This window comes from Anguilla anguilla, chromosome 18, assembly GCF_013347855.1.
Source record: "Anguilla anguilla isolate fAngAng1 chromosome 18, fAngAng1.pri, whole genome shotgun sequence".
NCBI classification, from domain to species: Eukaryota; Metazoa; Chordata; class Actinopteri; order Anguilliformes; family Anguillidae; genus Anguilla; species Anguilla anguilla.
The window spans coordinates 7800809-7828213 of NC_049218.1; the positions used below are offsets into that span (position 1 = coordinate 7800809).

Sequence of the window (27405 nt, forward strand, 5' to 3'; positions counted from 1 at the left end):
GGTGGAGAAGAGGCGGTGCTTCGGCTCCACAGCCTTTCTCGGTCTATGCAGCCGTTAGTTACTTGGCAAGCCGGGCTGAGAAGCGAAGGATAAGAGCATTCCTGTGGAATCATTAATGATATAGACAGCTAGCAAAGCAGTCGGGGCCGGGGTGACTGTACGCACAATTTCATATGAACAAAACGTTTGCCTGGCTAGCTAATATTGTGGATGAGTCGACCTGCTCGTCATTTTGAGGGATTTTTCAATTGAATGAAGTAGCCATCTATTTTTTATGCTTTTGGATATGAAAAAGGATTCTTCCATTTTTTCTGAGGAAAAAGTCAATGCATCGATCCGGTCTTTTGTATTTTCAATATTAGGAAGCATTGCGTTCCAGTCCAGGGAAGGCGTGTGAATTAATTGCGGTGTTCTGTTGAATTAATGTCATTCTCTCTCTGCAGTTGGCAAGCCTACTGTCTGTGTGTGGTTTCTTCTTAACGTTCGCTCGGTAGTAGACGGAAAAAAGGGATTTTTGAACAATGCGAAATCCAGCGACTGCATTCCTGGTTCATGTCAAGAAATGTAGCTAGATAGGAGATAGCTATCTTGTTGGATAGCTAACGTTAACTAATTAGCTAGCGCTCCTTATTGCAGTGCTTTCCCTCAAACGTTGTAATACTGGATTTCAATAAATATTTGGATGTAATGGGATATGAGTGTCTATAAAAATAATTCATTCAACTGCACGAGCAGCGCCACTTAAAGGTCAGCATATTTACTGGGCAGAAAAGAAAATCATCTAAAACCAAAGGATATACCTTTTTCTTTTTACATTTCTGGGATAATTGGCTAGCTGACAATCTACCCAAAATGGAATGCGAAGTATTTACGCCTTTGCTGGAGCAATTTATGGTAACCCCGTTGGTTACTTGGGTAAGAACAAGACGTTACCATTATTTGACACTGGTAATTTAAAGACCGCTAGCTTGTGAATAATACATTGGTACAATTGATGTTGCTGTCTTTTTTTTCCATAGGTGAAGACTTTCGGACAATCTTTTGGAAAAGGTGGCAACAAACTTTCGGAATACATTGACCTAGTGGACGGCATCTGTTTAAATGAGATCATGCTCCAGATGTAAGTAACAGGCGAATGCTTTCTAAACATTAATGGTTCACACCGGCAAGTAGCCCATCTTTAATTATGCCGCCGCGCGCTGTAGGTCATATGAAAGCTTCACGTTAGCTGTAAGGCTACACTGACTTGTAAACGTTAGCCTACCTAAACTGTACTGCAGCGCACATAGACACGAGGTATCATTGGCAGCTATCTAGCTACTGTCCTAGTTAGCCTATATTCCTCATAGCAGGACTGGTTTGCACGAATAGCCTAGCCTAGAAAAGCGTTGTCTGCTTTCTAATTGCGCCTAGACAACTATCCATGCTAGCTTAGACAAAAGAATAATTTGACTAGCTCCAATAAAGCCGGCTTGTATAGGCTCTGGCACCTTATATTCAGATGAGTTACGCAGTCACTTTTTTTTTTTACTTCGATCTGGCATCACGGCAGCCAAAACTGGACCAAGTCGGTTGTGAATGCGAAGTGTCATCCGCAGCCTACTAGACGCTCCGTCGCCGTTGCCTAATATACATGGGTTCGCACACATGGGCGGCAGCAATTTTCCTGCTTCTGTCCCCGTCACATAGCGAGCGACCAAGGGGCCAGAACGCTTTTGGGTTCCTGTTTGGTCCTTCTCTTCTGGAAGTTAATTAACTGCCCAAACCCGTTCAATGATTTCACGGAGGGCAGGTGTAGCTAGCCTGGTCGACAAACATTCTTAACTATCTAATCCAGTTTATTTATTTTGTTTAACTTCCCTAGTAGGCTACAAATAAGTGCAAATAACAACTTTATAAGTGGGCCATTTATTGTTTTTTAATTAGTCTGGAATTAGCGGCTTGTCTTGGAGTTGTTTGGACTTTAGCTAAAGCAAAAAAAGTGCTTTGAACTGTAAAGCTGAACAAATCCGTTTATGAACAGAATGTAGTGCCAAGGTCAATGGATTTAACTAGCTAAATACTGAATTGAATGCTGTTATTGTTTCCGTTATTGCTATACTGCTCGTTGGGGCGCAACAGAGCCTGTAACTGTTTGCGCACCAGAGTCAATATCCCAGTGTGAAAAGCGGCTGTCAGGATGACAGCTGCGGTGGACTGCATTGACTCCTTCTCACAATGTGAGCTCCTGTGGCGGTCTATCAGTCTCTTAGCGCCGTGGTTTACGTTGCATTACCAGAGAAGACCGTTCTTAAAGAGAAAGTTCGCTTTCTGGAGTTAAAATTTTTTAAATCCTGGTTTAGTGTAAGGTGTGCTTTCGATTGGCCCAGTTTTAGTGTGCAGTGGAGAATGTTTCAAGTCTCTGATGACCTGCCTACTTTAATGTGGCAGGTCTCTGTGCATTCAGGTTTACTGTTTCAGACACAAAAAGAGGACAGTTTGTCAGGTGTTGGCAGGACTGCTGCTTATTGCTCAATGATGGAAGCGACGGGCGGTTTCTCTGAGCACAAACTCAAATGCAAGGTAGAATACCGCTAGCAATGCAGCGGCGGGTTTTGCGTGTCAGCGTCCGGGCCCGGCAGTTGTTTTTGCGGCGGGACGGGGGCAGCTGTTCAGGTTTCGAGCGGCCCGCGCTCCCGCGGTGGCTCACGGCAGGGGCAGCGCTCCTGAACAGAGCCCACATTGTCAGACCCGGGCGGCTGTGAACCACGTCTTTGTGCCGCCCGGTCTGAATCCAAATTCCCGTAGGACAGTTTTTATAATCCTGGGACCCCCACCCTGGCTCAAAGGCATCCAAGGGGACGCCCATCATAAGTTAAAAAGTGTTTTATCTAAAAAAATATTTTATATTTTGAAATGTTTTCCCAAATCTATGTGTAGACTTTGTATATCAGGTCTGGCCACTGACTCCCTACAGTACCTTCAATGACTCCCTGGGGTCTGTGGACCTACCTTGTTAGAGACCCAGACTGTAGGGGGGTGGGGGGTCACATTTTTACCGGGCCTGAGTTAGACTGTGACTTCCCCACAGCATGACTCAGTCTTCGCTATGACACATTCCCGGTTTGGAAGATGAACTCCACAGAGTCCCAGGTTGCCTCACGGTGTTCCTCAGGGCTAACAAACTCTGCATGCTCAACGCTGGAGTGGGGAATGTGCTCAGAGGCGACGAATTAAGCCGTTAACGGAAGCGATGTACTGCCCGATGATTTGTAAAGGGAATTTGTTGTGCCCAACGAGCCCCCACCCCTCCCCCCTGCGCCTTTGTGGTCTCCTCTCAGCGCCCGCTATGGGCTGTCATCGCGGGACGCTAACGCACGCGCTGGGTATCGACTGCGAGTGATCAATGGCCTCGGCAGCCTCTTCTCCCCGAGGGTCTGGCGGGCAGGTCCGGACAGGCCGGGGTGATCATGAAGAGAAATGGCAGCGAGCTCCAATGAGGCCTGGCTTCTGGCACCTGCTTCTGGGTAATTTCCTCAACGCGGGGAAACGGGCTTTTCCCGACCCTGAGAGCACAGGGGGGAGATCTGGGGTGCTTCCCCTGCTGCATAAGGAGCGAAGCGTCAGGCGGCTGCACTTTCAGAAGAAAGGGTTCCAGAGGACTCCCCTGTGTCTGCGAAGAGGAACCCTGTCTGGTTCAAGGGTTCTATGTCAGGCAAAATGGCTCAGTCACTTTCTCACCTTTCACCCCTACCGTAGAGGGTTCCTTTAAATAACTAAAAAGGGTTGTCCCCTATGAAGAGAAGCTAAAGAACCATTTCAGAATCCTTTTTTCTGAGAGGGCCACCCTTATACAGGAATGGAGCACGCTGCAGTATGTTGCAAATTATGTGGACTATTTGGAAAATACAATAATAAATGTAGTATGGGGTCAAAAGTGTTTTTGGCGAGCAGTGGTGAACCAGTGATTGCTTGCAGTGGCCATTCATTCCCAAAAGCCATGGAAAGAACAGTGAGGTTGGCCGTGTTCACCCCTGTGTGATTGGGGAAAGCCCCCCAGGGCTTAATTAATGCCCCAGGCAGAGGATATGCATGGTGAAGGGGTCGGCCCTGAGGGACTGTACAGCTCAGAGCTGCCTCATGCCCTCTCTTAAGCCTGCTATCAGCTTTCAGGCTGCAGAGATGTTGGTCAGTGTGTCAGAACTCGGACTTGTTGGGGTGGGGGGGGGGCTGTTGTGGGGGGTGGAGGTGGGGGTGCAGCTTATGTGGGGGGAGAAAGAACCTCTATTGGAGCGTGGCTGGGCCTCCGTTCGTTGACAAATAAGAGTTTTATTGCAGGCTCTGTACGGCTCGCTCTGTGCTGCGGAGAGAGAGAGAGGGAGATGGGGGAGGAGAGAGAAAGAGGGGGAGAGAGTGAGGAAGGGAGGGAGAGTGAGTGTGTGGGGGAAAGAGAGAGAGAGAGTGGGGGAAGAGAGAGGGAGAGAGAGTGAGAGAGAGAAAGAGAGAGCAGGAGGAGAGAGAGAGACAGAGAGAGGGAGTGAGAGAGAGAGGGAGTGAGGGGGAGAGAGAGAGAGAGGAGGTCAATGGGGAAACGGAATGAGAAGGCAGCTCATGCCTGTTTTTACTGCAGCACCGCGGCCCTAAAGAGCACAGTGCTGAATTATGACCCGGCGCTGAGCCCGTCCACCCGCCCGCTACTTCCCGCGAACTGGCCGGAGCTTCTGGAAACTTTCACATTTCCGCTCTGCCGCGTTTAAATCACACGGGGGAACTTGGACCTGCCGCGTTCCTCCCTCCCTCCCCCATAATTCCCACATTTGCGGCGATTCCAAAATTCCCAGCTTCCCGCCGATGGCCGCCGTTCTGCTGAGTGGCGGGTTGTATCTTCCCAACCCCAACGTGCCGACGGGATTCTCGCAACGATCCGGAATTTTGAGATTGATTGATTTTCAAATAATGCACAGCTGAGCTCTCCAGCCAACTGGGAGACACAGTCATTCTTTACCCAGCGTCCTAGCTGTCACAGGGGGCTTCCTCCAACGCATTCTCTCTTTCTCCCTCTCTTAACCCCCCACCCCCCCCGTTCTCCTGGAGAATGGTGCAACCTCCCTGGACCTAATCCCACAGCTGTTCCCTGTTAAGATGCTCGCAGTGCTGCTGAGGTAGAGGAGACGGTTAACCGAGGCGCTGTGTCGTTCCTCTCCTGCCTACAATGGGCTCTTCTGTCTAGCGGGCCTCGTTCGTATCACACAGGGCCTTTTGTGCAGCGTAAATAAACTCAAACCAAGCAGCATTAAGCCACCTCAGCTCGCCTGTAAATCCAGGCACGGAGCCCCCCCCCCCCCACCCCCCCCCACACACTCCCGGCCCCCCCTCGTGTTTTGACAGAGCGGCACGTCCCCTCGTTTTGTCCTCTTGTCCTCGCCCCTGCCGCGGTGGGAGTGGCCATGCTTCGCATTCTTAGCGGAATCCTTGTGCGTACACGTCGGATTCCCCGCCGCCGGTGCCCCGTCCAGGGAGATGAAAGGGCTTTAATCGGTGACTGCAGACGGGAGTGGGGAGGGGTCGCCGCCCCCCCCCCCCCCCCCACAGGGCACTGTCATTTTCCGGACCCTTCAGCAGCACTGGGACCATCCTCACCTCCACACCGCGACGTGACGGGGAGAAAACCCGTCGTGATTGATAAACGATCGCGTTACCACGGCTGCCTGACTCAATGCGCTCCCAGCCCCTCTGCGGATGGATGTGTGCTGACCATGCAGGGGACTGATGTAACGGTATATCTGTCCCCATGGAAACGCCAGCCCGCCCCTGATGCGTTTGCATTGTGCAGCGCACACGGTACCCACTCGAGCCAGGGACCCGGCTGGCTTCCGCTGGGGCCTCAACTGATGCAGCCTGTCATATGTAGGTTAAACACGCACGCGTGCATGCACGCACATGTACATACACACGCATATATACACACACGCACACACACGCGCATATACACACACGCATGCACACACATACACATCCACACACACGCATATACACACACACACACACATGCACAGCACATACACGCACACACACACACACGTGCCAGTCCCCCTCTCCGAGCTGCACTGTACTGCCGTGGACGTTTTATTATTTGCTGAAAGCGTGGCATTTTGCTCTCTCCACGCTGCAGTTCCACAGTTCCGCTCATGAGCGACCACCGTGAGCGCGTCAGATAAAACATCAGCAGATTTTTGCTGAGCGGAAGAACCCGGCTTAAAAATCTGCACGAGCCGTAGCCCTGTCCTCCAGAGCTGGTGCGGTGCCACGTTGTCTTAATTAGTGCCCGAGAAGAGCCGCCCTTTTTATTGCTTTATAACCAGCGCTCTGCATTACAGGATTACATCTCCCTCCTCGGTATTTAATTAAAGGGGTTAAGTCGATCCCCCACCATGCTCTTACAGGGCGCCCCTGATTTGGGAAGGGGGGAGGGGGGATGGAGGGGGTGTTAGGCGGAGGGGGGGGTCACGTGAGTGTCTCCCATTCACTCTGCCGTTAAAAGGGGGACCTTGTCCCGCATTTGCAAGACTAAAGGCCGGCTGTGTGTGTGGGAGCAGCCGCAGCCTTTGTGGGCCGGGGCGATTGGCCGTGTCTCTGTTAATTAATTCATCTCTGTCATTAACTCCTGCAGCCCCCCTGGCTAGGCGAGAAAGGCCAAAGCCGAAAGCCAACCTTCTGTTTAGATTTGTATCGATTCAGATTTTCATTCGCTAGTTTCGACGGGACGAACAAAACGCGATTCAGCCCGCGTGCTTTTGGAGGGAAAGCCTGCGTCGTTACTGTGTGTTAAACCTGCAGCGGTGGTGCATTATGGTCTACCCCGGGTACTATTTGTTATGCCCTCGGTTGTTTAGTCTGTTTCATCAGCAGCCTGGCAGTGGGCCTACTTTTTAAATTGCATAAGGGTTTATAGGATGAGCTCTAATGGAGGAAGGATAACAATTTCATCCTCCGCTGAGGGGATGTGCCGACTTCTGTTCGGTTTTCCAGGACGGAGTTAACGATGAGAGCAGTAACGGTGGCAAGGTTCATTTGAAACGGGCCGTCTCCATACGGGGTTTTTTTGGTGACATCAGTGGTTTTGTTGTGCAAAATCGGTTTAGATGCAGGTATGTGCTTGCTCACGCGTGCACAGGCACACAGAAATTCAAACTGCCATTTCTTGAATTGTTTTTTTGCTATTTTTAATTTTAAGTTTTTGAACGTTCTGAGTGCCTGAGAAAACATTGCTGGAACTGGGAGTCGTGGTCCAGGGGAAGCAGTTTTACGAATCCTGGTAAAACGCTTCCCTCATCCAGGGCTTGGGGTCTCTCTCTCTCGTCTTTGCTGGGCCCTGCTGACTGTACAGTCCTGCACGGATGTACTGTCAGATGTGCTCCAGTGCAGAATTAGGTCAGAGACTAGCCGAACACAAGCCATCTGTGCTTTGAAAGGAGTGTGTGTGTGTGCGTGTGCATGCATGTGTGTGTGTGCATGCATGTGTGTGCGTGTGTGTTTGTACATGTGTGTACGTGGGTAAGTCTGTGTGTGCACATATGTGTGCCTGTGTGTGTGGAAGTCTGTGTGTGCGTGTGTGTGTGTGTGTGTGTGTGTGTGTTTGTGCTTCAATGTAAGTCTGTGTGTGTGTGCTTGTGTGGAAGTCTGTGTGTGTCTGTGTGTGTGGAAGTCTGTGTGAGTGTGTGTGTGCTTGTGTGTAAGTCTGTGTGTATGTGTGTCTGTGTGTGTGTGAGAGTCTGTGTGAGTGCGCGTGTGTGCTTGTGTGTAAGTCTGTGTGCATGTGTGTAAGTCTGTGTGTGTGTGTGTGTGTAAGTAAGTATGTGTGTGTGTGTGTGCCTGTGCCTGTGCCTGTGTGCGTGTGGGAGCCATGTGTGTTTTCACCGCTACATGTTCTAGCACCAGATTTATCATAGAGCATCATGAGGGAAAATGACAGAACTGATCGTGAGGCAGATTTTCTCCAAAGATCCCATTTACTCCTAATCCCAGAGTCCTGATCTTTGCCAGATGAGACCCCCCCCCAGGTTGCAATGTCCTCAGTCCACAAAAATGCAGCGAGTTCATGCCAGTTCAGTTTTTTAAATTGCCAAAATGAAACCGTTTTTCTTTCTGTGGTTTGCAGAAGTTAAATTTGGAAGCCGCAAATTTGTTTAATTGAAAGACTAAGCTTGGAAGACGTAGAATCATAATCCATACATTTCCTTGTTGTTTTTATGGCAGTTTTTATATTTAGGTCCCATTAATTCACGTGCATAATTTTAACCTGGAGCTGAATGAAAAGCGATATGAATAATTTAAGATTGTTCCAACATAGCTTGACACAATACTGACACATTCTTCCAATTGTAATTCAATACTACTGCATATAATATAGCTACTCATAACGCTAATCTAATAGTGATTTTAGCATCTCGGAGGATCAGCAGTACAGTACTTGCACATGTAGAGATGGCACTACGTTTGCGAATATGTTTTCAGATTTCAAACATTGTATCTAAATATTGGTGCAGTGCTGTAGTGTGTGTAGGCCAACATTTCAGACTGTCTCTTTCACAACAAGAGCACAAACACTCTACTGTCCTGATCTGTGAATCTTCTCACTGTGGGGATTTATGATGCAGCAAACGGGAGAAACAGTGCTGGAGCACCACAGTGGTGATCGATGTTCACACGTGAGAAAAGAGGTGTTGGCCTCCCCCTCAAACGTGTCTCAATGAAGATCAATGCCCTCTACGTGGAGCGAGACGTCTGATGGTCTAATCAGAGTCTTAGGCTTGTCTTTGCATTATAATGTGTGTTATCTGTCTGTCTGAGAGCCCTCTCTCTCACACGGATAGAGGCAGTCCTGGTGATAACATCAGCAGTCATGTGTTTTGGCTGATGGTTCCTCTAACCCTGAGGAGGAAAAGACTCTTTCTTCTTTGATTGTCTCAGCAAAAAAAACAAAAAACCTTGTTTTCCCCCTCAGGCTGGTACTGTGCCAAGCCGGTGGATCCTGACAAAACCGTTGCCAGGATCTGAACGGTCAATTTAATAGGGTTAAAAAATAAAAAGAAAACTGTAAGGAAGATGTGAAAGGTCAAGAGATGTAAAAACAGAAGCAGAAGAAGCCAGTTTTGTAGCCTTGGATAAACCGTAGATCTAAGTGTTATCTTGTGCTAGGAAAATTGCATTGGGTATAGTTAGACTTGTTTAGCATATTGTCTTGTTTCTATATTTTAGTCAGCAAAACCGTCAGTGTCAGAGTCAAAGTCATTTAATCAGCAGAGTGGGCTGCATGTTGTGCAGCTAGCTTTTTCTAAGGCAGGATCTGCAAACTTGGGCTTTGGAAGGTCAGAAATACAATTTAAATGACCATTGGTACAACGTAGCTAGCTTCCAACACTAAATCAACTTTATTTTCACTTCAGCAAACTAATGCTCAGTTGCCAGTTAGTAAAATTTTGCCAAGTTGGCACAGAACTGGTTATCATTAGCCATTTATATCTTGATCTCAAAACAAGATATTCAGTGGGACCAACAGACTGAGTGTACTGTGATAGTGTTATCTTACAAGCTGTCTTGCTACCAATATTCAAGCTTAATCTGAATGCAATACCTGGTCAATGTTTGCAAGCTAATGTTACTTTGGGTTTTGCATCTCTTCCTCAGTAGTCAAAGTAGCCAGTAGCTTTTAAAATGTTTTTAAAAATAAATATGAGTTTGGGGTGAACCAACTACAGGTAAGTGTTTATGAAAATGAGCTGAGTTGGCTTTTCAGGTAGTAGCGGTCAGTCAGTGTTCCACAACACAGACATTTTACTATGTATGTGCAGTTGTGCATTTGCCTCATCAAGTTCTTCATTTGGCTCATTTATTTTTGTGGAAAAAGACCAAAGCCGCGTTTCCACCGCAGGAACTATACCCCGGAACTAGGAACCTTTTGAGGAACTCGGTGCGTTTCCACCGCAGGAACTAGGGTCTAAATTTAGTTCTGGGGGCTTTGTTTTACCCCCAAAACGTTCCTGCTCGGGGGGTAGTACTTTCCGAAAGTACAGGAACCTTTTGGGTGGAGCTTGCAGCGCTGAACATTTCTGATTGGTCGAGTACTCGTAGCATTTGTGTTGTATTTATTTTCCGCCATTACCCGCCATGTTTGAAAATATGCAGCGGCAAACCAATTTATTTTCATAATAACTTCAAATCAAACTTGTATGTTATGCGGCGCAGTAGCCTACTTTTGGTTATAGCCTGTCAACGTCTTGGAATTATAACGTGTGCTCTTCTGTTCTTTTCTTGCTTTAGTATTCGTTTTATAAAATGCTAAGCATTCGTGCTGGGGCAGCATATTACGTAGGCTACCAAAACATTCAAACGGATTAATTCGGTTGCTGAATATTTTCTTCCGGATTTTCTTTGTTAGCCCGTTGTAATTGACTCAAAACGTTTGATACAGTTATGTGAGGTATGCGGTAGTTCTGCATAATTAACATTGGTGATACAGTACAAGCAAACTGGAAATCACCTTCCGCACTTTTTATCCGGGTAAAATAGCAGGTTCATTCTAGTAATCTTCCCTTTAGCTTTTTCAGTTGCCGTAATTTTACTTAATTTTACTGCCATTTTTCAATTCCACGAAAAGACCAGGAAGACTATGGACTCATTTATGGTGCATGGTTCGCATCTGGAGGGCACACTTCGCTGCTCGGCTAGCAGTAACTTCGAAGGAAAGCAAACGGTGGCTGTACCACTACTAATTTACATTTTCACGCAAGTCCGAGTTTTCGTTCTATTCTTGTCATTTTGCGATTAGCCTATGTGGAATTGAGGACGAGAAAGTAATAAAACAGCAAATTGTTTACAACGTGTGCATGTTTTCTGCTGTTAATGAATGTGTTTGAGAGGATATATGAAAATCAATAAACACAAAAGTAACCATATATAGTCATTGTTGGTAACCCGTTGTATATAAGTGGAATAAACCCCTCCGGGCTGTCCCGGTTATTAGAAAATAATGTAGGCTACTTCGGTGGTAGTATGGGGTTACAGAAGAAATCATATGACAGATGGACCGACGACAACGTCAGTGGGCTAATTTGCCTAATCTTCGCTGTACTTTAGACCCCGGTGGAAACGCAGACAACCATTGGCTGAAGGAACCTTTTAGTTCCTGGTAAAGTAGTTCCTGGGACTGAAAGTTCCGGGTAATTTTGGTGGAAACGCGGCTCAAGATCTCAGCCCTGTAGTTCACAGAACTGTACTGGAGGATTGTTAGGCTGCCCGTATATTGCGTCAGGAGAAATTAACGTTTTAGTACCGCTCAAGACTGATGCAGTACATCTCCCCGCGTTGGCCCTGTGGGTCCTCATGAATCTGTGTGAGAAGAACCAAAATAAAACTCCTGAGCAGATGGACTGATTTTTAAAAATAGTTCAAGGTTATCTTTTCATTTCTGAATAGTGGGCGAAGACAAATTACATTTACACTAATTAGGCTTGTCTCTTGTCAAGCCGCAGCAAATACGTCAATGGTGCCTGTGTGTTTTCTGCACTTCTGATTGGCTCGTGGATTCCCGCCAAGTCTTTGGGACTCTAACTTGCGGAATCTTGGCAAGGCCTTATTCTTTGATCTCCCATTCACTTGCAATTACACCACATTACATTACATTGTATTGGATTAGTCAGGCCCTGATACTCTTGACCAATCAATCTAATGTAGCCGGGGGTAGTTGGCTTGAAGTAATGGAGCTCTGAAACAGGGCTGTGTGTATGTGTGTGTGTGTGTGTGAGAGGAGATTTGCATTGAGTCGACCGTGGGGCACGCAAACACCCGGGCCCTCCAGCCTCAGGGTGGAGGTTGAAAACCTCCATTTACACAACACATTAGCACGTCACCGCTAACGTGCTACAGGCTGACACGAACAACATTCCAACTGAAACCTGAGCCACTTCGTTTGTCCCCTTAGTTTAACATATTACCCTCAGAGGGTTTTGGTTGGGCTATTGCTTGTTCAACGAGTACGTGTAGTAGTTCTGTTTTTTTAATGTTGGCTTTGTACACATAATAATGGCGCAGTTCACACTTTTTTTTTTGCCAAGCTTTAAGAATTCTGCAATGCAAGTTAGAACTTGTGCACAATAATAATTCCATTTTGGCGGCCGTGACCGTATTTACATCCCTGTTCTGTTCCCCGACCCAGAAATCCGAAGGCTTCGGTTCAGAGAACCAACAAGAACGTGAACAACGACTCGACGCTGCGGATACAGAACCTGAAGATTCTGATTGGCCAGATCAAGTCGTACTACCAGGTGAGTGTGCCGGCCAACCTGTGAACGATTTAAACGATAGTTTGCCTTTCAGTGCGGTTCAGTCCCTCTTCCCCAAAACCTTCGCTGCTCACAGACGTTTAGGCAGGGTTTAGCATTTTGAGCTCTGTGTTTTAGAACTACGAGTTGGTTGTATTGAGAAGAGCCCTGACAGAGCTCTGGGAACCATTGTGATGTCATAGAAGGGTAACCAATAGCGAGGCGCTTTGGCTGTGGCGTGTGCCGCTGTGCTTCCAGGCAGCAGAGGCAGGCCTGTGAGATGCATGTGCAGTCCTGCCTCCTCTGACAGAGCTGTCACTCACCCACAGCCTGGAATAGTGACTGAAATATGCATCACAGTGTCCTTTCCTTTCTCATTCATTTTCATTATTCTTTCAATTTTTTTCTTTTTTGAAATGGCATGTGCAATAAAAAAAGGAAAGCAGAATTGGAGAACTGTCCCCAGTAGTTAAGCATGAGTTGATTTTGCACCCTAGGCAATGCCTTGTCTCCCGCTGCACCACAAAACAGACTTGAGATGCCTGCTTGATTGAACCAATCCACAACTAATATATTCCACATTGTAGGTGACGTGATAGCTTGATTAAACGCAGTGGTGGTGTGGGTGCTCTTTTTTTTTCTTTTTCTTCTCCTTGTTAGAATCTTTGCAGCGCATTGCTGGTGGTCTTTGCTTTTATTTTATACCGCCCTCCTTTGTGAGTAAGCGCAGTCCCCATGTTATGAACTGAGGGGGTTCAGACAGCATGTTTATGCTTGTGGATATGGGGACACACTGAGGATGTTCAGATGGCTGGTGTGTGCTTATGAGGGGGGGGGGGGGGGGGGGGGCTGATTACTTCAGTGCTTCTGCTACAGAATCAGAGTCTATACAGTATATGGTGTTTTAAATGAAATATTATACTAATCGTTTAAGTGCTATGTGATGGATGTTCATATTTTATATGATGATTTCGTTTTTAGTGTTTGCACAGTAATGGCAACTATAAAAGGCAAATTCAGTCAGCAAGGCAAATCTCTGCTGTATTATTGACTATTATTGCCGATTGATTGTTTTATCTGTTTATCGGATGTCGTTAAAAGCGGCGTAGCGACTTTCGCGCGCGTCCGCTCGATGCGATGCACTTCCTGCAGGGACGCGGCTGAAGCGCGTTGTGAAAGAGCACAGCTTCGCTGCTGAAGCGGCCTGGTTACGATCCCCGCTCCTAAACGCGCTTCTTCTCCCGCGCTGCGCAAACACACAGGGCAGAAAGAGGGCCATCCCTAAGGCGGCTGAACGCTCTGTGTGACGTTACTACTGATTGGAGGACATTCTGTTCCGCTGGAGTACCTTTTGTCCATTGTTGACTCATACGAACTGCGTTAAGAGGTAAATAGAGACTGAGCATTTCCGTTGTGTGCTGTGCAGCACCTGTGGATTCTGATGGATTTCCTGCATAGGAATGGAAGTCCTCGCATGTGTTAGGCTAAGTCACGTGCCGGTGCAGATTGTGATTAATGTTCCTTCAGCCGGTTCAGCCTCCCCCTTTTGTTGCTGATATCTCGAGCTGAGTTAAAAGCGAGGGCAGCGGGTCTAAATCTGTAGCATGATGAGCGCATGGCATCGCATTCGCAGCACATCTGGGCAGATGGACAGCGCTGTGGCCTGAGTCACGTGACCTAGTTCCGTAATCCCCTTCTTTGGATTGGCGTTTTTAAATGTAGGACAGCGCGGACAGGAACATCTGCGCTCGAAAACGCACGGGAGGAAGGTCACGGCGGCCCGACAGGAAGCTGGAATCGCGGCCCGGTGGAGTGACACATCGGGAATCAATGGGGGTCTCAGTCATGATTGTTTGGCGTTGGTGTTGAAAGCACTTCCCCGCCCCCTCCCTCCCCCCCCCACGCAGTAGCAGGAAAGATAATCAAGCCTTTCAGGGTGATGTACTGCTCTGAATAATAACCACAGAATGTCCGTGATTCAGCTCGCAGGAAGGGAACTGCCTGGATCTGAGAAAGAGAGAGAGAGTTGTCATCTGTGATGCATCCTCAGCAAGGAAGGCTCTGCAAACCGCGTTTGGCTTTTTACCCTGTGAACTCTGTCACTTTACTGCAGCAAACCCGCCCGTTGAAGTCGGGTGTGTGCGCTTCCACGTTTGGCAACCGTTTGTCAGTTAAAAAGAAGGCCGTTCACAATGGCTGAGTAACCTGGGTGCATCTCAGCTTCATGCTCCTTGAAGCAGTCGAGTTTGCCTTGACGACACCTTTCACTCTTAGCCTTAGCGAATAAGGCTGAGGGTGGTGGCACTTTGAGTTTTGTCATCAGGTTGTAAGATGCTGCCATTTCTTGCTGGGTTGTGTCAGTTACAGAGGATACCCTGTTCAACATCACCGGGATGTTTTGGGTTGAGGACCGTCTATAACTGCACCAGACTGACTTTAATATTGCAAGGGCGGTTGATTTTTGGTCTGCTCATTAAGACCCCACTGGGAGATATTGTCTGTAAATATCCCCTCGTTCCGCTGTGGACCTCTCTCCAAATCTGGCGCCCTCAGCCCCTCACACCATTGTAGGCCAATCGGGGCTGAAGATCAGACGTTCCTCAGCTCAAAGCTCCGAGGAGCGGCTATCAGTTGGCCATCAGCTCGGGAGTCAGCGTCCATTGATCTGCGCTGATCAAGCAGCGGCCCGTTCTGAGGCCTCTCCATTGTCAGGGCAGGGCCGCTTTTCCGCCGTTCCTCTGTCTGCGGGACATCAAAGAGCCCCGGGGGGGGGGGCCCGCGTCAGCGAGGAGCCGATCTGTCACCGGGACCAAAGACGGCGAGCGCCCCCAGCGCCCGGGCCGGACGCGGCGGAACAATGGGGGCTGGCCGGGCCGTGCCACCGGGGGCCCTGACCTCACTCCCGGACCCTCCACCCCAGCGGTCATCGGAGGGGACCGGTCCGGGATCGACCGGAGGAGTCTGGGCCCCCGTGTTCCCACCGTCACCGGCTGTCACCCCTCGTTTTCTGGGTCAGCAGCAGACAGCAGCAGGCCCACCGAGGGACGGGATGGGCTGACAAAACGCCTTTGAGCTCTTTCCCTCTCTTTCCCTCTCTGCAGGCCATTATCCCCCCCCTAAGACCTTGAAGGAAACCTTATTGTTCAGGTCTTTGCTGGGAGAAAGGATAAAGATATCTATTCCATCCGCTTTTTGGATACTGTGACTCAGCCGTTTTTAAAGTAGTATTGCTTTTAAAAGTCGAATTCCGATGTTGGAGAAACTGTTGCCGAGCGACTGTTCCATATCTTCACTTAATAAGGCTCAGCAAATGCTTGTTTTCTGGAGCCATTTTGGCTCGAGTTACAACATGAGTGATTTAACATCTTTTTTAAGAGACCTGGACACTGGCCTGATGGAGGTTTGGTGGTGTCATCTTGGGACATGGGACACCTCTGCTTTACCAAGTTTGGAAAGTGAGATTATCGGCTTTGCACCCTTCCATTTTGACCTTCATCTACTTTTTTCTGTTTAATTTCATGGGGCAAAACAAACTCAGAGAGGAGTCTACTGACTATAGCATTTTCACTGTAATTGTGTGCCATTAGTCCTTTAAACGTGGGACCACACACAGACGTCAGTGACCATATATAATGTGCAGGGGCACTGGGGGGTGGGGTGGTTAGGCAGTGGAGAGGCAGACCTCTCACTCCCAGCTTAATGGCCCGTTGACATGCCCTCTATTGTCTGACTGTGGGGTGAGGATCGAGAGTCCTTTTATTATGGTTATTGGTACCAGTCCCCTGCACAGTGGAGTCGAGCAGGATTGCGTGCAATTCAACCCTTCTGCTGGATCTGCATCTGCATCTGCTGCAGCTGAGGTATGAGGCATGCTGTCTGACTCAAAGTCCTTGGAGGGCCAAGGCGTGCAGGTGTTCATGAGCTTTGACTCTGACCAACAGCCAGTGTAGACCTTGGAAAACAAAAAGGGTGTGAACTCTTTAGCCAATGGGGAACTTTAGTTAATCACTGAAATGCTCCAAAAATTAGGCCATTACCGTGGCCCTCCAGGACTGGAGACTCCCGGGGAGTTCCGGAAACAAGGGTGCCTTTGTGCTGACGGTGATACAAGATCAGCGCTTTGTTCCAGGTGTCAGTGCGCGCTAGCAGATAACAGCTGGCAGCGGTTTGGCCCAGACAGCACGAGCCCCCCCACCTCTGATCCCGGCTCTGATACAGGAGTTCCACACGGAAGCCTGGGACACTGTCCAGTGTTCCACAGGGCCTGACCCAGTGACGGCCCGGCACAGCCTTCTTCAACCGCTTCTGCCCGGGAGCCAGATTCCTTGTAAAAATATGGGTGCCGAGAGGCGCCAGATGTGTCCCACATTTCTGTTTATGAAGCAGCATGTGCAGTACGTTAATCCTGCACACGTGTTAACAAAGCGTGTCTTCCTTAAAATGGCCAGGGCTGTTGCTTGTTATTCTTTCACTTGTGGGAGGAGGTGCTGATGCAGATGCTGTGCAGATATGGAGCTGAGAGATACAGTAGGGACATACAGTAGGGACAGGTTTGGTTCCTGGGCCCCCCGGTTGAATATCCCCTGGCGTGTTGGCCTCCCCTTTGGGCCGTGGACCTGGGTGTACACACTGATTTCCTTCTAACTGGGGCTCCTTCTGGTTTCAAGGTAAACCACCGTTCAGAGCCTCTTTCACTGCACTCCCTCTGCTGCTCTGGTTCTGTGCTCCTCAGCACAAAGACGCGGCATCAGTCAGTGTCTGACCTTGACTTTGACCCGTGGCTAAATTTAAATTTCACCGAACGTAACTCGCCGACTTGTGTGAATAATAAACCCTACAGCGGCATTTAATTGAGAGTAAAGTTCAGGACAAATGTTGATTGAGGCCCTGCGAGGGATAGGTGACCTGTCCAGGTGAGTGGTTTAGAAAATGATGGATGGGTGGGTGGATGGATGGATAAATGTTGATTGAAACACAGGGCCGTAGTTCATAGCAGTGCCTTATACTTCACAGCCCTGGGAAATGTACGGGCGTGACAGAGAGCTCTTTCGTGCTGGTGAGTGTGTTCATACGGACACCGGAGCGGCAGGGGCAGGGCTGACAGCTGGCATGAAGAGCATGACCGTTTGAGTAAAAACTCAACAGAGCAGCACATGGGGCAGCTGTGTGTACCCTGTACCTGGTGAATGTTCATACCACCGCTGTCAATCATTTACCCTTTAAGGCTAAACTGTAAGAATAGAGATTGGAATTTCAAAAAAGCTGTCCAAGTTGTGTATGTTTATTTGAGGTCAGAGGTGACAGAAATGAATGTTTGTTATCAGCGAGGGTCCGGTCATTGTAGTTATTTCTATGATTAAACCCTGTAAAATATCAATCTCTCCATACCATATAGGCCTGGGTATTGGGTTACACCCCGCTAACGTGTAATTTGGTCGGTGGCATACCTTCCATCCCAAAACCAGAAAGGAGGGAGCGCAGATGTGTTTCTGTCTGTGATCCGCCCTGTGTGTTCTGCAGCCTGTCCTGAGAACTCAGAGCCCCTGTGATAAGAGCGTCATCATAAAGGGCTCATGGAATGTTCGGGGTCAAGGGTGCTCTCTGTTGTGCAAGATACTGTATTGCTCATACGGTACTGTACGTGAGTTGCCTGGACCGCCATGGCGGAGTTTGGGCTGCGCGGTTTGGAGGGGGGTTGCATTGTGCCCTCCACCTTGACAGCCCAAACAAGCGAGTTGTCCTGTGACCTGCTGGGTACAAAGCCCAGGAAGGTGCCTGCTTACGTCCTGGTTAGTCATGAGAGGAGGGCTTGTGTGACACTAAATTAATCTCCGCCTGGGCTGGTTAGGGCCTACCCATGAAATGTTAATTATTGGCTCTCTAGGACAAAGGGCAACTATGTTCCACTGTCAAACAGGATATCAGTGGAATGCTTCTGTTTCCACACTTGAGAAAATCAGTCAGGTACTTGAAAACATGCTGTCTTTGGTTGAGGGCAAATTTTTGGGTCTATGTAGAAATGTTTAAGCACTTAAGTTGGTAAAATATTAGCCACTAGCTAGAAGTTTGCTGACCTTTTTAACTGTATCTGACTACACCTACAGCTTTCCAGCTAGCAGGCCTCTCCTGATTTACGATCTGTGTAGATGGATGGCAGGGGACCATTCTGAGGGTGAGAGTTTGAACACAGATTCAGTTTGGTGTGTTGTAAACCAAACACTTTTCCTTGTAAACCAATCAAGTGGGGACACAGTGACTCCGTTGAAAGCCACACAGAGAATGCACTCAGAATCGGGGGTGCAACGTCCCGCAAAGTGGGACAGGGGGCTGAGTGTGCCGGGATTTCCCCGAGTGCCCCCCTCACGGTGCCTGAAATAGAGGCCAACCACGAGCGGCTATCCTTCACCGGGAGCTGCGAGGTCGCTGAAGGTCGCTGGAGGTCGTTTATCTGTTCGGCCTTCGGGGCGAACAGCAGTCGTTTCTCAGAGACAAACGAGACTTGGTCCCTGGGGGCTGAGTGAGCGGTGATTCCCCACAGTGAGGGGGGGGGCGACTGTAGGCCTCTGGCTGTCTGCGACGGCAATCTGAGCTTTAAAGAAACATGTCGGCCCACACCCAGCCGACCGCTGCAGTAGTCCGCAATTTGAAACTTTGCCCGAAGGTTATGCAGACAAACGCCATGTTTGACCTTGAGGGTGAAACGCAAGAAGGCCGAATTATCTTTAAAAGACCACTTTGTCTCTCATTTTCTCCCTCGCTCGTTACTCATCAATGCCGAAAACGTATATTTTTTTGGTCCAACAGGATCATATTCCCAAACTTAGTATGTACTTTGTTTTTGTTTGAATGTTTCTGAGTTGGCAGATTTAGAGGTTTTGGCAAGACTCAGTGACTCCAGTGTCACTGTGGGAAAGCGCAGACATCCGGAAGCTTCTCCACAGTCCACGCAGTTGTGTGAACTGTAAGCCCTGGCTTCCGATACTTTCAGCAATCCTTGGCTTTGCAATAAAATGTGGAATGAAATAGCGTTACTTGTTTGTATGTTTTTCTTTATTTCAGGGCTAAATGTGTCTTTACGTGCATTAAATATCCAGACACAAATTGGTTGGTTCTATCAAATGACATTAATGGTCACCAGCAGTTTTTTTTTTTGTTTTTTTTTAAACACCTCAGCACTATTTGTGGCCTTGCAGGATACACTTGTACTGTGTGCTGAAGAGGAGACCATTCGTTTCAGATTTATGGTTGACAGCATGGCAAGGCCAAAGCAATTGAGAGACGTTTCTGTTTATGCAGTTGGCTGTGATTTATAGGGGAAGTCGGGGCATCTGAGGAACCCTGCTCAGAGGCCCATAGCAACAGAGATCAAGAGGGAAAAGCACAGAATTCCGTCATTGGCATAAATGGGGAAATTTATATGATGAAGAGTTGTTGTGTTGGTAGTTGTAATATAAATGATATGTCGGCGAAATTAGGCTACGTACCTTGGAAGCAGAAGGAAGAGACTGGAGGCAATCAAAAGCACATAATGCATGCATATCAGTGCCACGGTCAAACCAATTCAAGTTAGCCGGGCTATTTGACCTTTACTGGTTGATGTCCTATTAATTATACAGTACCCATGGCTAAATGAACATTAATCATTAGCTGGAAATCATAATAATAGATACTGACTCTGATGACACTGCTAGCTAATTACTGTTGCTGGAGAGCTAGCTGGCTAACATCATTAACTGAGGTGCTAGCTTACTGAGATGACTGGTGTTACAATTTATAACAAAATATTTCTATACAGTAAGAACGTTATAATTAACTACAGGATTTGAAAGCTTCATTGGATTCATGCAAGGTGTTGTCTATCCCTTGTTGCAATGTTATGGCTGGACTGAACTAAATGCTGTGTATCGTTGCCTTTTATCTTCACTCTGACTCAGTAAAATGCACTGGTGGAGTGTTAAAATCTATGACATTATAAAATTTGAGCTGAAGTAAGTATTTAAGTAGATGTCCTATTTGTTTTATTTAGTTGTCTTTCCTGTATACTGTAACTAATTTTGTCATTTTGTCAAGTCTAGTTGCTGTAATTGTAGCCTGCTTTGTTTTTTAGCGAATATTTATGATAGGAGATCATTGAGGGCGAAGGAGCCTGGTATTCAGAGTCTGCTCATTTGGGAATCAACCAGGCTTCTCTGGGTTCAGATTCGATCTAACGTCACCAAGAGGCCTTCACATCCAAGCAGTTTTTTGCTAGACTGAGGTGGAAAAGTTGGTGTGTCCATAAAGAGAACTTTCGATTAAGGATGATGGAAACAGATTTTTAGAATCAATGATGACGTGACGGGGACCTAAGTCATATACTTCAACTCCAGAAAGCCAAAAAAATGGGCCTCAGAATATCCACATAACTGTAGTTCATGGAAAAACACACAAATTCGCATTTTCTTTTGCCAACTTTTCGGAAAACTCACTTAACATTTGTGAAACATTTGGATAGAACCTTAGTGAGGGACTAGAAGCTCAATGGACATTCCTCTCCTACAGCTGCCCCAGTCACTATATGCCACCAACACTGCAGTCTTTCTGGAAGAACACAGTTACCAGGAGTTCAGGAGGTCTCCACAAACAGTGTGGGCCACATTATGCTGCATGTTATCTGGACAATTGCAGTTACTGTTTCTCATTACAAACATGCAACAGATTAGATACCCTTCATTAGAAAACGTTTAGGGAACCGAACGCAGAGCTGCAAACATTGACTTTAGCCCTCTTGCGTGCGGCAATTACCATACAATGCCTTGCTCAGCCCACGAGGAACATATGGCTTCAGGTTTTTATGCTTACGGCGCACTGCAGCTAATTAATACATCTAAGCCTGGTGGTGGCTTTTTAGATGGAGATCACAGCTGCTGTATGCTCCGCTGATGGTCTGGTGAGGAAATACAGATGGGCTGAGATTACTCTGGGGCTCCATGAGGAAACGACTGGTCGGAAATAACTAAACCCAATCAAGCAATATGGGAACTCGCAGAATCAAAACGGAACTATACCATACACCGCAAATAGCATGGCTAATTTTAGCAGACCTTCCTTGGGCACAGGGATATTTTTCATTGCGACAGTTTTTGAAGTGGGATATTTCAAGATATGGTGTGAGATTAGAATCTGGATCTTGACTACCAACAGCCAGCAGTTCTTAAGATAAAATATGATTGTATATTTGATTATGAATTGTCGAAGACAAAAATGCCTAAAATTAGGTAATAGTGAGTAGTTAAAACAGCCTTGCACTCTGGGATTGTAGTGTGGTTGAGATTGTTTACCGTGTGAGCAAGGTTAGCTCGGAACAGCAGATGTGACACATGCTGGATTTACAGTGTGTTGATTCCCCCAGCCCATATCTACCTCCTTGTGTTTCCGGGGAACCCCCCTCACCACCCCTCAGATGATCCGGGCTAGTAGGGCAAATATAGGCAAGGTGCCTGCTAGACTGGTCTGAGCCCACCCTAGTCACTCATATAGCAGGGAAATGCCTTCCACACTGGCAGGAGGTGGCTGACACACTGACTACCTCACTCACTCACCGAGTGGGGAATGTGGCTGATACTCTGGCAACATCACTCACAGAGTGGGGGATGTGGTTGACACACTGGCAACCTCACCGACTCTCAAAGACGGGGATTGTCCTCAATGTACTGGCAACCCTACTTGCAGAGCGGGGCATGTGGTTGACAGCCTGGCAATACCACTTTCTTACACACACAAGCATTTGCTTAACACACAAGCATCTCCCACCCCAGCACTCCCCAGCCTAGCTCTGTGGGGGCGAGTGCAGCGGGGAAGATTGATAGCGCTCGGGAACAAAGAGCGGGAGAGCTAATAACCCCCTCGACTCCCCGTCTGAGCAATTAGCCCGGGCACTTAGCAGAGTGGGGCTCAGTCCTGCCTCTGCCACGGGTGCACTGTCTGCAGCCATATGGGTGATTTCATGCTCTGTGTGCTGCCCCCGCTTCTCATTCAGTACCCCAGGCTTTTGTGTGCCGTACTGGGGGGGGGGGGGGGGGGGGGGGGGGGGGGGGGGCGGTGTACGGGCACTGTGTATTAATGAAATAATTACCGGTTTCAGTTTCTGTTATGGGTGTAATTGCGTACATATTTATAATGAACCGTTCAAATAATTGCAGTCTTGCTTTAACACACATTAATTCTTTTTCTGCTGTACCAAAAATGTACCGATATGTATGTACAGTATGTACCAAACTGAGCTTTTTTGTGTACCGTTACACCACATAGTTTCTGTATATTCATGAATCGTACTAATAATTATGACAAATTAATTGGTTTTGACTATTTGCCCAGGAAGCCTCTTGGGGAGTGCACATGAAGTTCAGCCTCCAAACCGAATTAATATTTGATAAGCCGGATGAGTACATAAGCATCTTTGTTTTTGTAATTGAGAGGGAAAACCCACACGGCTGTTTGAGGGGTTGTGCTGAAGGGAGGATGAATTTTTAAATAAGGCTCCCATATTAATGTTTTTAACTGAACGCCGATGAGTCCACTGGCCTTCTCTTTCACTCAGAGTCCTGTGGAGTAAGAGCTGAAACTGTGGAAGCAGCTTTCCTCACTGTGCTCCCCGTAGACCAGGGCTGCCCAGCCCTGCTCCTGGAGATCTACCGTCCTGTTGGGTTTTCAGTTCAACCCTAATTTGACACCTGATTCTGCTGATTAGCAGCTCATTGAGATCTGTAGCTGTTGAATGCGGTGTGCTCTGTTAGGGCTGGAGTGAAAAGGTACAGGACAGTAGATCTCCAGGGACAGGGTTGGGCAGCCCTGCTGCAGACAGTAGAATTGCATGGGGAGATGTGTGGCGCAGTTTGTTGGGCAGCGGAGACTCAAACCGTGTGATCGTCCCGTGAAGGCGGGGATTTGATTACCTGCCACGGCACTTTCATCGCCGCCATCCCGTCTCTGTCTGTGACCCTGACTGGTTTCCTGCGTCTGAATAAAGCAACAAGAAAAAGAGAGAAGGGCCAACTGTCTGCTTTCCTTTTTAAAAATGTAACAGTAGATTGTATTTATACTGTGCTTTTCATACTGTAATCGCAAAGCATTTTGCTGTGGAGGAGTTCACTTCAGCTCTCCCCCCCCACCCTCCCCACCAAACCCAAACACAAGGTCCTAGAAATGGAGTTGGACACAGCGCCTGCGTTTCTCTCCCCCAATTTTTAAAAATCAGTGCTCGCTTAGCTAAGCAGCTCAGGAGCGTGCTTTATACGGTGCGTCGGTGACTATAGTGTGACATCAGCAGGCAGGTCTCTTTTACCCGTCCGCTATTGCTGCCGCACGCGCAGTCACTCCGTCTATTGTTTCACTGCAACGTTAGCGTTAGCGTCGCGTCGCGTGCCCTCACAGTTGGGCTGGGGTTTAATTAGGAGGCAGCCCGGCGGAGGCTGCAGGACAGATCCGCAGGGCTGCGGGTAATAGCGGGGAGTCTCTGCGTGTGAACGCGCCGGTGTGCCGGTGATTACTGCAGGCAGATCAAAGACGGGTGTGACACGGGCACGGCTGGAGGCTCCATCGCTGCCATGCTAACGGACCGTACCATTCCGTCTGCATGGATCGTACCACGTCAGGCTCGCTCATGCTCAGTGGCATCTATATATGCAGTCTGTGGGTGGTAGTGATGCTGCTTACTACAGTGTGCTTTGGTTAGGCCTTCAGCTACACTGTTAATTAACCCTGATATAATGCCATGTCACATTTTATCTGGGGATTTTCAAGACCAGGCTTGATACGCCGTTAGATACTGTCTAAATACTATCTAGTCTTTAGGTAATCAGAGCACTAGGTACAATTTTGTTGGGAAAATGGCAAGCATTTTTGGGCTGAATGGCCTGTTCCTGTCATTATGCATGTTACAGTGTTTTTTTTTTTTCTTGAAGGTTTAAAATGTGAAGAGGAGTGGGTGGCTGTATTCATTTTTTTTTCTCCACATGCATTTTTAAACATTTTTTAATAACAAAAAAAAAAAAATCAATTTTTCATCCGGAAACAATCTTAATCAGGATCTCTCTGAAGAATAAAAATAATTAAGTTCTTGATCTGCGCTCTGTAACGGTACCATTGTGGTCCTGTGAAATAAGGGTGCTGTCTGTCTGACTGTGCCCAGCCCCCCAGCCGTGTCTGGGGGCGATAAGATTCAGGGGAGAGGTAATTACATTTGAGCTACAGGCAGCGTTTTGCACACAGGCTCATTAGCGGGAGCTATTCTTCACTGCCATTCTTCACTGCGTCTGTCAAAACAAGAGCCGGTCGTCCATCGTGGTGGACGTCCGCCCGCTCTAACCAGGATTCACCAGCGGCAGTATCACAGGGGAATAGGAGCACATGCCCAGTTTTAGTACCATTTTTGCTATAACCAGGAAACAGTTTTGCCCAAAGCCATCTGTTAAATGCATGAACTGTAAATTATGAATTGTAGTCATGAAGGGTGGAACTGCAGCAGCAGCACGTATTTCAGACCCTGTCCTAAAAACGCTGGCGCAGGTCTAATCTGCTGAGTGCTCAAACCGTAAATGATAATAAACGGTTGGGTGGCGGAGACGTTATGGAGCGGTTTTAATAACCGCGGTTGGGAGGTGAGCCGGCGCTGCAGCGTCCTGTTCCTTCAGTGGGCCGGGGAAGCCCTCCCTGCGCGGCTTCATCCATAGTTAAACAGGCAGCGAGCCTCGCCTGCGTGCGCCTGTGGGGCTCCAGTATCACAGGAGCTATCCGTCGCGCAGCCGTGTTACGGTTCCCTCCTGCTGTATTGGTACACGTTGCATGGGGTTAGTCCCTCCTGCTATCTGGTACATGCTGCATGGGGTTAGTCCCTCCTGCTATCTGGTACATGCTGCATGGGGTTAGTCCTTCCCGCTCTCTGGTACATGTTGTGCGGGGTTAGTCCCTCCCGCTCCCTGGTACATGCTGCATGGGGTTAGTCCCTCCTGCTGTTCGGTACACGTTGCATGGGGTTAGTCCTTCCCGCCCTCTGGTACATGTTGTGCGGGGTTAGTCCCTCCCGCTCCCTGGTACACGCTGTACGGGGTTAGTCTCTCTCGCTCTCTAGTACACGCTACGCTGGGGTTAGTCCCTCTCGCTCTGTGCTACACGCTACGCTGGGGTTAGTCTGTCTCGCTCTCTAGTACACGCTACGCTGGGGTTAGTCTGTCTCGCTCTCTAGTACACGCTACGCTGGGGTTAGTCCCTCTCGCTCTCTGGAACACGCTGTGTGGGGGTTAGTCCCATCCGCTCTCTGGTACATGCTGTACGGGGTTAGTCTCTCTCGCTCTCTAGTACACGCTACGCTGGGGTTAGTCCCTCTCGCTCTGTGCTACACGCTACGCTGGGGTTAGTCTGTCTCGCTCTCTAGTACACGCTACGCTGGGGTTAGTCCCTCTCGCTCTGTGCTACACGCTACGCTGGGGTTAGTCTCTCTCGCTCTCTAGTACACGCTACGCTGGGGTTAGTCCCTCTCGCTCTGCGCTGCACACTGCGTGGGGTTAGTCCCTCTCGCTCGGTGCGGCACACTGCGTGGGGTTAGTCCCTCCCGCTCTGCACTGCACACTGCGTGGGGTTAGTCCCTCTCGCTCGGTGCTGCACACTGCGTGGGGTTAGTCCCTCCCGCTCTGCGCTGCACACTGCGTGGGGTTAGTCCCTCTCGCTCGGTGCGGCACACTGCGTGGGGTTAGTCCCTCCCGCTCTGCACTGCACACTGCGTGGGGTTAGTCCCTCCCGCTCGGTGCGGCACACTGCGTGGGGTTAGTCCCTCCCGCTCTGCACTGCACACTGCGTGGGGTTAGTCCCTCCCGCTCGGTGCTGTACACTGCGTGGGGTTAGTCCCTCCCGCTCGATGCTGCACACTGCGTGGGGTTAGTCCCATCTGCTCTCTGGTACATGCTGCACTGGGGTTAGTCCCTCTCGCTCTGTGCTGCACACTGCGTGGGCTGAGGGAACGTGTCAGTCAGCAGGAGAGGTGTAATTACAGCGCTCCCCCGCTCCCACCGTCGCCTGCAGAGGCTGTGACTGAAGAACCAGAAACCAGATGGAGCCTGGAGGTTTTTTTTTCTTCTTTTCTTTCTTTGTTTTCCGCTGAAGAGAAGGAACGGGGATTTTCTGCTGTGTCTCACATGCCCCCTTCCGTGGCTGTTTCATGTTTCATGCCAGGGGTCCCCAGCCTTTCCCAAAAAGGGCTGGTGTAGGTGTAGACTTTTGCTTAAGATCAGTGCTCTGACCCCTGATTCAGCTAGTCATCCAGTTGTGTTTTTTTGGGGACTGTGGGATATGGGGGGTGAAGTGTGGGGTTTTGGGGTGTGGGGTTTAGGGTTTGAGGTGTGGGGTTTTGGGGGGTGAAGTGTGGGGTATGAAAGGTGAGGTGTGGGGTTAGGGGAGAGAAGTGTGGGGTTTGTGGCATGACGTGTGGGGTTTTGGGGATGGGGTGTGGGGTTTGGGGCGAGAGGTGTGGGGTACAGGCAAACGTGACGTATGTTCCCATAACAGAAAGAAGATGCAGTGAAGGGGCTTGTGCAGCTGTGATAAAAGCTAAGTGCTGTATGCAGTTCAGACAGGACCTTCTTCCAGTCTGAGGGGAGGTTTAGAACTGGCTCTGCTGCCTTAACTCCCATGGGGTGACCTAAAGGAGCGGATATTCTCCTGGCTTTCTGTGTGCAGCGTTCAGAGCCCTGCTGGGAGACAGGTGTGTGTGGGGTTGGGGTGGGGGGGTGTGGGGGGGTGTGGGGGGGTGGGGCGCAGTGGGCAGGTGGGGCCGTCCAGCCCCTGACCTAGGCTTGCTCCAGGCCTGCTTGACCATATGGGATTTTCCATTTGACAGCAGCAGGCCTCGGAGACGCTGACGATGCTGCAGTTCCTGCTTCACACCAGTGCTCAGATACTGCGGTGCGGGCCTGTTCAGTTTTAGCCTGGTGCTGCTGACCCTGCCTCTCTCCAGCTAAGTTCTCAGGCCTGAGGATATAGTCTGTAATTTGCCTTATGTAGGTCAGTGGCATTCATAGGCTGCATATCTTTTGTGTAGAGCTCTCTTTTGTTTGGATATGGTGAATAAATTAGG

General features: G+C 48.7%; 1 protein-coding gene across 4 annotated transcripts in view; it reads left to right on the top strand.

Moving 5' to 3' along the window:
* The window catches only part of LOC118218108 (girdin-like), an 86963-nt gene continuing 59558 nt past the window's right edge, over window positions 1-27405 (top strand). For 2 of the 4 annotated variants that reach the window (XM_035400521.1, XM_035400523.1), the window contains exons 1-3: window positions 2-915; window positions 1020-1120; window positions 12194-12302. In XM_035400521.1, the coding sequence (XP_035256412.1) occupies window positions 853-915; window positions 1020-1120; window positions 12194-12302 (273 nt within the window). In that variant the 5' untranslated portion in view covers window positions 2-852. Of the gene's footprint in view, window positions 916-1019; window positions 1121-12193; window positions 12303-27405 lie in introns of all 4 variants that reach the window. The other 2 variants (XM_035400522.1, XM_035400524.1) reach the window with 2 other exon arrangements.